Source organism: Mya arenaria, chromosome 5 (genome assembly GCF_026914265.1).
Source record: "Mya arenaria isolate MELC-2E11 chromosome 5, ASM2691426v1".
Lineage (NCBI taxonomy): Eukaryota > Metazoa > Mollusca > Bivalvia > Myida > Myidae > Mya > Mya arenaria.
This window is the reverse complement of record NC_069126.1, coordinates 8,812,430-8,826,243: the sequence shown is the minus strand read 5'-3', so window position 1 is coordinate 8,826,243 and position 13,814 is coordinate 8,812,430. Positions and strand designations below refer to the sequence as shown.

Below are 13,814 nucleotides of genomic sequence, written 5' to 3'. Positions count from 1 at the left end.
GGTAAATGGTTTCAATCATGCCTTACCCTTACAGATGACAACCCTAACAGAAGCAGTTAGTAGCAGAAAACCCTTACCCTATGACGCAGGCGTTAAGGCGAAGGTAGTTGCAAGGGGCAGTATCTTGCACTACACCAGTCAAGGGCAAGATAAGCAATCCTTGACTGTGGCGTTAGCGGATTTCTCTTCGGCAGTCAAGTGTATTGTGTATGATGCTGCTAAATTTCCACGATTTGCTGTTGGGCATACAGTTTCCCTCAGGAACATCATCATAAGGAACAATACTGTCATTATAACCAAAACATCAAAAGTGTTCCTGGTACCAGGAATGGATGTCCCCGAGGAGAGGGAGCGGGAGGGCGACCACTTGGTGCATCCTCCTCCAGCGCCGGAATTGCCATTGGACCAGGCGCTGAGGTCACCCGCAAAGTCAAAGGTGACCGTCAAGGGCCAGCTCATACAGGTATTGAATGTCATTTTAACCTTATTCAAGTTTGTCTCTGTAAGAATTTTAAAATGTTATGAACCAGTTTCTGCAACTGAAATTTTCTTACTTATAAATTCTCCCTCCTCGAAGTTTATTTATATATCCAAGTGAAGAGCATTTATTTCCACGATTATGATAGACAAAGCAAATAAATTCTTTGCTAATCAAAGCAATACACTTCAGGAGGACAGCGTCAGGGAGGTTACTGTCAATGGCTCGCCGGTGAAGTTGAAGGACCTCTTCCTTAAAGACTCGACAAGGGAGAAAGTCAAAGTCACTTTGTGGAGACCAGCTCCAACTGAGGCCAAGCCGGGTGACTTTGTTGTGATTAGTGACTGTGTGGTAAACAGTTACAAGAATGAGGTGTCGCTCTCCTCGACATCATCGACCACCATGAAGGTAGTTATCTGTCTGTTTGGTATTAGTTGTTAATAACAGTCATTTCTGAAGAAGTATCTTGCTTCATTCAAGAGTTCATTACACTATTATTTCAAAACAGTAAATACATACAAACAAGCAATTTTTAGTATCCTTTTTACCAAAGACTCTAACCTTGTTATAAATAGCTTCAAAGGCAAAAATATTAGACATTTGCTGAATGCCTGGAAAAATGTAATGTGTTCCACTATCGCTTCATAAGGTAGACATATCTGTTCTTTGCACATTTCTTTCAATTGGTATCCTACATATAAACTATAGTTTTCCCAAGTAATACATCTTTGGTAAGAAATGTATAAATTCTGGTTAGTCTAATACAATATTGACAGTGCATATGGTAGTTAAGGGAATTTACAAAGGACACTAATAGAGTCTCTCATGAATGAGTTCTTGAAAGTTATTTAGAACACATTTATATCTCCAGCATATTTGTTGCTTGTCCAACAATATCAATATGATTGCAGTAATAAATTATATTGATGTAATACATTTTATGGTTCCCTGAAATATATATTTCTCTTTTTGTTTTTATATAAATTTGAGTGAAACGTGTCATTGTACTGTATTGAAAAAACAACAATAGTCAGAGGTTGTCAGCATTCAAAGTCATGATTTTGGTAAGTTTGAATCTTGTCAAAAAATACATTGGGCTATGCCATCATTCAATTGATGAGTATGAATTACATAGGAAAGGGCAAACAATGTCAAAAAAATTATATATTATAACTGCAAAAAAACCTCCACAACCATATTTATTCCACTGGGAAGTGTTGGGGGTATTTTGCTTTGCACATGTCCGTCCTCAGTCGATAAAATATTTTCCAAGTGTTATCTTCTCAATTCCTGGACCTAAGGTCATCAAGTTTAACATAAAGATTGGACCTGACCAGTAGACGACAACCATAGATTTTAGTTATCATCAGATCAAGGGTGAATGTCACACAGCCCTTAAGCATAAAATCAACGATTCCTTGACCTATAGTCATTTAACATGACATAAACATTGGGCTAGACCAGCACATGACCCCTTTGATTTAATTGATATTCAGTTCAAAGGTTAAGAACACAGTCACTTTAAGCGAAATGGTTGAGAAAGCTTCACTTTATGATGAATTAAAAATCTTTGACCTATGGTCATCATACTAATCAGGAAGGTAGGGACTGAACAAGTGATTAACCCTATAAATTAAATGAATCATTAGGTCAAAGGGGAATGTAACAGTTACAAAGAAGGAAAACTCAACAATAACTAACCTATGGCCATCAACCTTGTTGCGAAGGATGGGTTGACCAGTAGATGGCCTGTTTGATTGAAGGCTTATAAGGTCAAAGGTCAAGGTCACAGTGCTCTTTAATACGCCAAGGTTGAAAAAGCATCTCTGGCTGATAACTCAACAATGCCTGAATCTGTGGTCATCAAATGTTACATGGGGGCTGGGGTGTACCATAGGATTACCCCTTTTGAGTTTAAGCTAATCAGGATAAGTCAATATACAGTGATCCTGAACACATAAAAGTTGTCTATGTGTTTACTAGCAAATGCATGTACCTCAAACTTGACATTATGGTTTAAGTAACAATGAAATTGCCTTATGAATTTTGAGGTCATACACCAAGGTCACAACTCATAAAGTTCATTTTATATACATCATATTAATCATTCACTTGTTTTTAGAGAATGCATGTATATCTGCAAATACTAGTCATTAGCTAAACATGGTTGACGGTACCTTCAATTCTCACACTTCGATTAGATATGATCTTATTTCTAACTCAAAGGCTTCAAATGTCAATCACAAATTAGCTCTTTTTTATGTCCATGAATCCTCACCATGTCCAAATATTTCTGACAACATGGAACTAGTATGTTTTACAAACACTTATTGGTTATATTTAATAACAGACATGACTTTAAATACCACATTCTTTCCAGATTGCTGAGGCACCGCTGGAAACCAGCCAACTCACTGTGGTGGGTGCTGCAGTGGAAGGGGAAACAACAGAATTGCTCTTAGAAGATGGGTCAACTCGAGTTGTACCGTCTGAAATGTTTCAGACGGCTTTGCCAGCGGGTTCATTCATTGAGGAGTATGTTGTTGACAATGCCCCGTTGGTTGTTGTTGTCACAAGCAAAGGTGCCAGCACAATTCAAGTGCAGCTATAAAGAGCAACATAAATTTCAACCTTACACTCCAGAAAAAACCCTCATTTAATTCAATATTCATTATTTCATCCACAAAGGCATAATATCTGTTAGTATTGCATATACTAGTGTCTCTTCTCTGAATATTTTTACACTGCCTTTCATTCATTTTCATTTTTATAGATACAGTTTTTTATATTCCTCTAGTCATTCCAACTGGTTTCCTTTTTCAAGATATGCTACACTTAAACCACAAGCTCTTAAAATTATCTTGTTAACAACAGTGCAAAATTGCAAAAAAATGATCTCATTTATATGTGAAAGGTATATTTGTTAAAAAATATTGCTGTTTTTTGCTTGTATTGTCTGCATGTATACACATTTTGAAATTCCACACTTGAATATATTTTTGTATTCATCATGATTCATAAGGAAGACAATTTGGTTGTAGCTTTAGAGTTATGCAGCAGGGCTTCCATTAAGAAGTTTAAACTGGAAGTATAGACGTCCTGTCCATCAATTTTGAAAGTTTTTCACTGAAATGTGGAAGTTTAAGTCTCCTGAACACAATATCTTTTTCCGCTATTTTTCAACAAGAATATTAAAAATCAAATTATTTGCAAATTTAACTTGCCAAATTCACTACTTATATTATAATAATTCATTTATTGATATTTGAAACTTACAGCATTGGAAGTTTTCTTCAAAGTTTTTGTACTTCTAAGCAATAAATTTTGTAAGCTTTAACCCATTTATAGGAAGAAATATACTTCCAAACTACCTTTAACAAAGCCCTCTATGCAGTAGTGTTTATTAACCTTCATGGAGACAAGCATTTGCATTGGTTTGCCTTTTTGGAAGACATTGTATATATTGTAAATAGAAAGTTTTATACCTTTTGATATTATTAAGTTTTATGATATATGTATTATTAAGTTTTATGATATGTGCAATTTCAGAAATACTGGTTTTCATGATTGTATTTCAGACTTAATCCAGAAGCCAAAATTATGTATCTTCCATTGTTTTTAAAATAAATGAAACAAATGCATTACACATCTGAAGATGTTAATTATCACTATTTCTTCTGCCATGGTTTATTTATATGACAAGAACTTTAAAAAAAAATGAATCATTTGTCCGTCACCCATATAGTATTGTGAACACCAAGAATATGCTCTCAAATTTCATAAGATGTTGAGGAGTCTCCTTTACAACTTCAAACAAGTTTTTCCGTTCTCCGTACAAAAGCTCAATATGTACAAAAGCTAAATAAATTTCCCAAAAAATACTATTATTGAAAGAAAAAGATGTATGGCAACTTTATGTTTAAATGCTTCCTTCTTGCACTATTTCTGATACTGGTCATGATATTTTATGCTTTCTCATATTTGTTTCATCTTTCATTGAAGAACAAAACTAGTCAAAGCAAAACAAGTTTTTTTTATATCTAAGTGCTGTATAAAGGTGTTTCTCTGTGCATAATATTTAAAAGTAGCTATTCTTATTCTGATTCTTATTGACCACATGTCTCAATATGTTTATGTATATATTTATGTTTTGTTTACTTTTCATATATTTGTCATGTTCATATGTTAAGCACCATTCAACATTGTTATTTCTGTAATACGTTTGGGACACTCCATAATAAAGCTTAATGCTTTCAGATAATTTTAGAAAAACTGTTATTTAGTGCATTGCTTTACATCATTGCTTTATGTGTAGATTTAACAACATCAGAATGTTCTTTTATCATGATCTTGTACAAATGCTGTAATTCCTTCCTCATCTTCTCTTAACTTTTTAGTCTATATGCCGATATAGATTTTTGTTGTTATCTTGCCTTTATTATATTGTCAGTTTTCTTTTTTTTTGCACAGGTCTATTTTTGTATAGACTTATGCATATATATAAAACAAGTTGTCTTTTAACTTGACTGCACAGTTCCACTCTACTGCTTTAATATTTAGATTGTTCAATAGTGCAGAAAGTTAATTTCCCCATTTCTAACTATAGTTTTACTTCTTTGCTTTCAAATGCAGACTTTTCAATACAGAAAGTAAATTTTCCTGTTCCAAGTATAGTTCTACTATTTTGGCATTCAAAAGTAGACCTATAAATAAAAAGAAAGTTAATTTATTTTCCTTTACCAGAATAGTTCTACTATTTTGCTATCAAATGTAGAATATTCAAAACAGAAATTTATCGTTTTCCTATACCAGTTCCACTATTTCGCTTTCAAATGTAGACTACTCAATAAAAACAGTTACTTACTTTTCCTTTACCAGTATAGTTCTACTTTTTCGCTTTCATATGTTTACTATTTAACAACAACAGTTACTTACTCTTCCTTTACCAGTATAGTTCTACTATTTCGCTTTCATATGTAGACTATTTAAAAACAACAGTTACTTACTTTTCCTTTACCAGTATAGTTCTACTATTTCGCTTTCATATGTAGACTATTTAACAAGAACAGTTACTTACTTTTCCTTTACCAGTATAGTTCTACTATTTCGCTTTCATATGTAGACTATTTAACAACAACAGTTACTTACTTTTCCTTTACCAGTATAGTTCTACTATTTCGCTTTCAAATGTAGACTACTCAATAAAAACAGTTACTTACTTTTCCTTTACCAGTATAGTTCTACTATTTCGCTTTCATATGTAGACTATTTAACAAGAACAGTTACTTACTTTTCCTTTACCAGTATAGTTCTACTATTTCGCTTTCAAATGTAGACTATTTAATAAAAAAATTTATTTGCTTTTCCTTTACCAGTACAGTTCTACTATTTCACTTTAATATGTAGACTAATTGATATGGAACTTTTTTCATTTTTCCCTTTCCCAGAAGAGTTTTACCATTTCACTTTCAAATACATACTATTCAAAACAGTAAGTTATTTTTCTTTTTCAAGATCTGTTCTATTATTTCACTTCCATAGACATACATGTACTATTCATAAGCAGAATGTAAATTTTCCTTCTTAACTTCTGTTCTACTGTTTCAAAAGTAAATTTTCCATTCTCATGCATACCTCCACTATTTGGTTTGCAAATGTAGACTATTACTCTGAAAAATGTCAATTTTCCAACTTATTCAGTATAGTACTTGTTTGCATCATATGTAGACTATTTAATGGTAGATTTTATCTTTTAAATGTTTTCTTTATTTTTCTGTAGGTATCTACTATTTTGCAAGAACATTATTTTTCATCTTTCTGTATATATTCTTTCTATATTTTTTGTGTTCATTATTCAACAGTTTAATGTTATTTTTTACTGTCTATCAGAATACTACATTACTTACATATGTGAAATATTCAAAAGTTCTTTTGGTTCTCTAATTCTTTTCTGAAAATTTCATATAAATATCTGATTTAAGGAAGAAAAAGTGACAATCACGATGAAAAATGGCAAACATTTGTTTATAGTTTCCTGTAGCCATACATATCTCACATACATACTCTATTCAATTCAATTCCCTTTTGTTTTTTTCCATTCAAAACAGCTATGCAAACATGCCTAATCATGCTATTTACATCTCTTTCATTTTTGTCATTGACATGTTACATATAAAAGCAGCAACCTGATGTTAAGAATTACCTTTCTTGCATTCATTATGCTATGTTCAAAATTAGTTAATAAAGTTCAATAGTTCCACACCACTGTAAATTGTCAATATATCCAAAACAACCCTGTAACATCATTGAAAATAAAAAATCTGCCTTTCAGACAAAATGGTCATTATGATATTTAAGGGACTGTACACCAGATTGGCACCTTCAAAAGTAATTTCCTGTAAATCTCCAGACAATCATATAATAAAATTTTATACCCTTTGATATCATATTTGTAAAAGAAATACAAGTCATATTAGAACCAGTGTCGCCAAAATTGATGGCCAGTGTTGTATCCACTGTGCAACGAAGGACACTCTAAACAGTTTGAATAATTTAGCTCTATACCTAACTTGGTAATATCAGTGATAACATTGACTAGCCAATCACGCATAAGTAATGAATTCTATTAGCTTTACAAAAGAAGAGCAAATACATATGTTAACACTTACTTATATAAAGATATCAAATGTGTTCATGCGTTCCAAAGATACTAAGGTCGTAATCCCACTAAGATTCATGTTGATCCATGCGCATGGATTTGTGATTGTTACATCTGACACACCGACAGTCTTTCAGCGCTTTCAGCGCTTTGATTCTAAGTCTCCCGGCCTGGTCGACACGCTGTGCGAGATCGAAAATGTCTGCATGTTAACTGCTCGTCGAGCAGTGAAGCAACAGCCGTGGGAAACTTTCTTTGATCACACCTCTGCAACCGCTCGTTTGATCCGGGTAAACGAGGTACCATTGGAAAGGTCATGACAAGCCCCACCCATAACCATCGCGTCCGCAAGTTCAATCTGGGGAGGCCGGCCTTGACACGAGGGGTTAGTACAACGGTACCTAGAATGTCCCGATCGAACTGCGAGTCACCGAGTCACTGAAAGATTCGGTCGAGCCAATGAGGCAGGAGGCATAGGGGAGAAGCATTTAACCATTGGTTAGACAGTACCTAGGCAGATCTTGTCGATCAAGGTACCGATGGAAAGGTCTTTTCGAAGGGTCGGTCAACATCTCAGCAGACGCTCTAATATCAGGAGCCGCCGCGCAGCAACAGTCGCCGCCCAACCCCCCGTCAGCAGCCACTTTAAAGTTTGCTGCCACTTTTATGTTGGCTGCCATTTCAGAGTTGGCAGCCACTCTACAGTTGGCAGCCACTTTATATTAAGCAAAAGCATCCATATAAAGCTTAACTTTCCCCATTCGCAGCCACTTTATGTATGGCTGCCACTTTATAGTTGGCTGTCACTTTACAGTCGGCAGCCACTTACCTATTGGCATTCAGTTTACAGTTGGCAGCCAGTTTACAGTTGGCAAAACCATCCTTGGACATGAGTGAACACGTTTCTGGTAAAAATAAATGACCGAAAAGAATATTTTTTAAATCTGTTTGACTGTATGTTAGGCTGTCTGCGAAAGTGTTATACGACATGGCTCAGTGTTTGTCAATTTGCTCTTCAATGGTATTTAATTAATAGCGGCGTTTTGTTCAATGGTGGCCTTTGGTGAACAAGGGCATTTTGATTCACGGTGGCCTTTGCAAAATAAGAGCATTTTTCTTAGTTGGCGTGTTGAATAGAGGCAATTGCACAATGATGACACTGTAAGGTTAGAGTTAGGGGAATTTGTGCCTTTTTGCACTGAAACTGTGCCTTTTTGCTCTGAAAAAGTTTAATTTGTGCTTTTGCTCTGTAGCCGATGTGCCATTTTCTAACTTTTTTCCTCGCTGCAATAGTTTTTTAGGGCCATAATCGGGTTAAGAGGTAAAAATGAATATTCCCCCCTTTGGGGTTGAAAAAAATAACCCCAAAGTTAACCAATAGGAAGTGTCATTTTTATTCTAAGCATAATAAAGTTCTGATTGTTTGCATGCAATAGTTAAAAACAACGCTTCATCGAATATAAAACTCTCTAGCTTTAATAGCTTCTGTGTTCATGGGTGGGGGCTGTAAGGGGTCCTCAGCGGTCCATTTTTCATAAATACCTATCTAAGGTGTCGGCTTTTTGAAGTGTTTAAAGGTGTTAACAGTCCCAAAGAACTTCCAGAAAAGCAATGTTTGTTTGCTTCCTTCTTTATTTTATTTTGAATGTTTGAAGTTTATTGTGAAAATGCATACACAATATAAGCTCCATTTTTGCGAATAATTTTACCATTTTTGAGATATCGCAAAACGGTTTTCAGATTCGTGCTCAGCATGCAAAAAAACACATCAATTACCAAATAAAACAAGATATTTTTGCTAACCCCAGAATGTTTGCCAGGGTTAGGGAAATTTTGGGTTAAGCCAAAAAAAAACATACAAAAAACGTCCAAGCTTTGTTTCAAGAAATAAGTTTTAACGCTGATCACGAATCCAAAATCCGTTTTGCGATATCTTTGAAAATGTAAAAGTTATTTGCAAATAGTGTGATAAATAAGTGTGCCTTTTTGCGCTGAACGGTGACCATATGTAAATGCTTATTTCTCAATAACCAGGAAAGATATTGCCAATCGGTTTTCAGCAACATGTTGAGATAAGAACACTTTACTATTTTAGTGAAAACATATTCGCCGACCGTTGCCGACCAAGTGACTGAAGACCAGAGTATGTATCCACTTTGAGACGCTATAAAAAGCAGGGATGGCGACATTTTGATGAGTCCATCGTCTTTATCGTTGCCAGTTACATGAAAAACATCATGTCGTACTTAGCTGACCATCGTTGAGTATGCGTGAAAGATCTAAGAATGGTATCATAAAAATATCTTTAAATGCTTATATAAAATTAACGAGAAAAATATGAGCTGACTTTACCGTTGTCTTAAGTGAAATAAATACAGTAAAAACATTTTGCTTATCTTTTTTTGCATTCTAATGCTGCTTTTTTTTTGGAATTATATGCATTTAAGCGCAAAAGGCATTGGGATACTTCTATTACCCCCCCCCCCAAAAAAAAAAAAAATAAATAAATAAAAGAAACATTTTTCACTAATAACTTTATCATCTTTTGAGATATCGAAAAATGTTTTCTCTTCGTGCTTAGCATGTAAACTAACTAAGAATTATCAAATAAAAGAAGTATATTTTTTGCTAACCCCAGAATTTGTGCCAGGGTATATATACATCATTGAAATTTCTTGGGAAAGCTAAAAAAAAATATAGCTTTGTTTTGTAGTGGTAAGTGTTGACGCTGATGACTTATCCGAAAACCGTTTTACGATTTCTCTGGGAAAAAAATCGCGAAATGTCATATCCTGTGTCTTTTGCGCATAGCATGTATCATAGAAAATGCTTATAAAACCTTTACAAAAAGAGATATTTGAAAACGGATTGCGGATTCAGGTTGATTGCACCTGTTTACCATACATAAACAAACCCGCTTTCACAATGATTTCACATTTTACAACTATAAGCCTATGGCTGTCGCGAACTCAACGAATTTGTTATTAAAGCATTTATATGTGGAATATTATATTTAATAATTATTATATTGATTTTTGGTTACTAAAACGTATATTGTGGTTTTGCTCCGTTGTATTTTTCCATCATGAGTTAATCTTTGTGTTTACTTTATATGTTTGCACCGTTGAGGTTTTACATAACGGCTCTCACCGGAGCCATTGCTCCGTTCGCATGTACTTCCATGTTACCCGCAATCCTCGAACATTTCATGAGTAGTTGGCATGAATAATTAGTATATAAAACGGTGCGCAAGTTGTACCACAGAGATATTTTTCCTGGACTTATTGGACTTACATTTATCAGTTTATATTGGATTAAAAAGGTGTTTAATATATTTACATGGACTTTTACTAACAATTGGATTTGATACAGAAATATACCTTCGTGATTAATTTGGTGTGCTTAAAAAAGGGAAATTAAAAAACACATTCTTAATGTGTTTTTTGATCTCTCAACTCCGTTGTGGCAAGTTCGGGGCCTTATAAAGTGAAACTTCGCCACAATGTCCGCCCGGTTAGCTCAATCGGTAGAGCGTTGGACTCTGAATCGGACAACCCGGGTTCGATTCCCGGGCGGACCAGGTCACTTCTGTTGTGATTGGTTATGAAATCCTTTCTACGACCATTCGCACTGTACCACTGCCTCTGGCATGTACAGAAGTTGTCAGTTCCTTGCAGACGTGAAGGTACCTAGTACTGGTTCTGCCCAGGATAAGTGTGCGGTGGTTGAACTGTCACTCTGGGACCCTTCAATGTGCTCACGCCGGGACCCGGAGTATAAACTACTAACACCACCACCAATGGCGGAGAATTGAAAAATTGGAGAGGGGGTGAAAGGGGTTATGTGTGTGTGTTTAATGGTAAGGTTTCACGCTTAACTCATATCTGAAAACCGTTTATTGAAATTTCTATCAATTCCACCCGAACTTAAGGGGTGGGGGGGGGGGGGCTTGTCAGAAATGTCGTGCCTTTTTGCTCTCAACCTTAATATTATTTTGAGTACAGTCGAACTCGTAATGTCGACTTTGTTGGGACCTAGTAGGAAATGTCCCGATAACGTACATTCTACACGAATTTCAAAACCATCCCAACACATTTGAGTTAGTTTAAACAGTATTTATTTCAAATTTAGATATTTTAACAACAATAAAAATAATAAGGATTGGAAAACAAGTTACTAAAAACTTATGTAAATTCCGTTCCTAATAGTTATTTAATTCAATAAACATATAATATTGAAATCCGATCAAGATGCTTAAAATAAGATGTGTGATACATTTGCTTATTTACTGTTATCATTTCTAACACATGTAACTATATAGTAGGTTTATCATCTCATGCATGTAAGAGTGGTTTACTACTGAATGGGTTCTTCCGTTTATAAATCCATCGAAAAATTAATAACTTTGAACAGAAAAAATGTTGACCCCAAATGGGTTAACCAAAATTGGTGTGTTGCGGTTTTGGATATTTCTGGCTTAAATGTTGTGACTTTAAGATTGGATTAGTACTTAATGGGTGTTTTTCTATAGAAAACCAGTAAAAATAGCATAACTTACTGACAAAAAGACCCAAACCCATCATAGGCCTGTCAAAATTTGGTAAATTGCGGGTTTAGGTATTTGAAAGTAAAATTCACTGTTAGAAAAAACAAATCATGGCCACGTAGCTATTTATTTAAAGAATAACTTGAAATTAAATCTCCTGCTCATGAGTAAACGCAAATACGAGCTTGGTATATATCTAAAAAATATATCATTAGTTAAAACATGTTGTATATTCCTTAATGATTATGCCCACGAAGTTTTATTTAAATCTATCAAATAATACATTTTTAATAAGCATACACCCATTGACAGTACATTAATTCATAAGTAATTTACGGCGCGCGTCAACATGCACGTTGAAATACGAGCTTGGTATATATCTAAAATTATATCATTAGTTAAAACATGTTGTATATTCATTAATGATTATGCCCACGAAGTTTTATTTAAATCTATCAAATAATTAATTTTTAATAAGCATAAACCCATTGACGGTACATTAATTCATAAGTAATTTACGGCGCGCGTCAACATGCACGTGGAAATACGAGCTTGGTATATATCTAAAAAATATATCATTAGTTAAAACATGTTGTATATTCATTAATGATTATGCCCACGAAGTTTTATTTAAATCTATCAAATAATTAGTTTTTAATAAGCATAAACCCATTGACGGTACATTAATTCATAAGTAATTTACGGCGCGCGTCAACATGCACGTGGAAATACGAGCTTGGTATATATCTAAAAAATATATCATTAGTTAAAACATGTTGTATATTCATTAATGATTATGTCAACGAAGTTTTATTTAAATCTATCAAGAAATTAACTTTTTATAAGCATATACCCATTGACGGTACAATAATTTATAATTATTTAACGGCGCACTTAAACATGCACGTGCATATACGATCTTAATATACATCCAAAAATTATATAACTTTTTAAAATATGTTGTATATTAATTAATTATTATGTCCGCGAAGTTTTATTCAAATCTATCAAAGAATAAAAAAAATATAAGCATATACCCATTGGCGGTACATTATTTCATAGGTATTTTAAAGCGCGCGTCAAGATGCACGTGCCAATACAAGCTTAATATATATCAAAATATTATTTCACTTTATAAAACATGTTGTATATTTTTAATGATTATGTATGCGAAAGTTTATTAAAATAGATCAAAGAATAAAGTTTTGAACAACAATTTTCGCATCGAAAACAAATTTAAATCACTGAATATTTTTTAAAATGTGAAATTTCAGTTTTATTTTAATAGTTCAATAACTTTGTATTATTCTTAACCATTTAATTGAACATTATAATAATAATCTTTTTCAAATGAAGATAGCTTAGCCTACAGTTTGAAAACAAAGGAAACAAATGCAAGATGTTTCAATTATCCAAAAATATGCAGTTACCGACGGTAGTGCAAATTTGCGGCACACTATCAGATCTCTTAAAAGGAGCCATACTGGTCGGCGCAGAAGTCATGTGAAGTTAAGGGGTGTTTGGTCCGCGGCTTCGAACTGGACAAAGGAAATCAAAGAATATGTTATATAAGTGTTGAATTTATTAATTATATTTGTATTTCATAGTAGGCAGCGAAATCGGAATATAAGCTGGACATTATGATCATCAAATCATTCGTATTAGTGAACCTTACATTGCACGTATCAGTGGGATTTATTGATACGAAATGGACAATTCCGGTAAGTGGGAATTAATTTATTTTATTAAAAATGGGGGTACACAACAGTAGTGTTAATTTATTTTCAAGAAGCATGTTTTACACTTTATAAAATCTCAAGAATTAAAGTTTTTATCACCATTTAAGCATTGACAGCTCATTTATACACAAATATTTTACGGCGCGCGTTTAAATGCACGTGCGAATTTTGTTTTGTTATCACTTTTAATATTTCTGATTGTGAATAAGATCTTATATGTATAATGGCTGATTGTGTATGCACAGTTGTATTAAATTAAAACAAAAACTAAACTCTTGATAAGTATTAAAGCATTGACAGTGGATTAAATTTCAAGTTATTCTTTAAATATATAGCTACGTGGCCATAATATATTATTTCTAACTGTGAATAACATGTTGTATGTACATTGGT

The 13,814-nt window shown here is 33.8% G+C and overlaps 1 protein-coding gene across 1 annotated transcript; it reads left to right on the top strand.

Moving 5' to 3' along the window:
* The first annotated feature begins 26 nt into the window (after positions 1-26).
* Positions 27-3,119, top strand: LOC128233712 (uncharacterized). The gene is made up of 3 exons (XM_052947525.1): positions 27-463; positions 671-886; positions 2,859-3,119. The coding sequence occupies exons 1-3, from the start codon at positions 35-37 to the stop codon at positions 3,087-3,089; spliced, it is 876 nt and encodes a 291-aa protein (XP_052803485.1). The 5' UTR covers positions 27-34; the 3' UTR covers positions 3,090-3,119.
* Positions 3,120-13,814: the final 10,695 nt, after the last annotated feature.

Coding starts and splice junctions, on each gene's coding strand:
- LOC128233712 (XM_052947525.1), top strand. CDS start 35: ATGACAACCCTAACAGAAGCAGTTAGTAGCAGAAAACCCTTACCCTAT. Junction 464..670: donor TCAAGGGCCAGCTCATACAG/GTATTGAATGTC, acceptor AATACACTTCAG/GAGGACAGCGTCAGGGAGGT. Junction 887..2,858: donor CATCATCGACCACCATGAAG/GTAGTTATCTGT, acceptor CATTCTTTCCAG/ATTGCTGAGGCACCGCTGGA.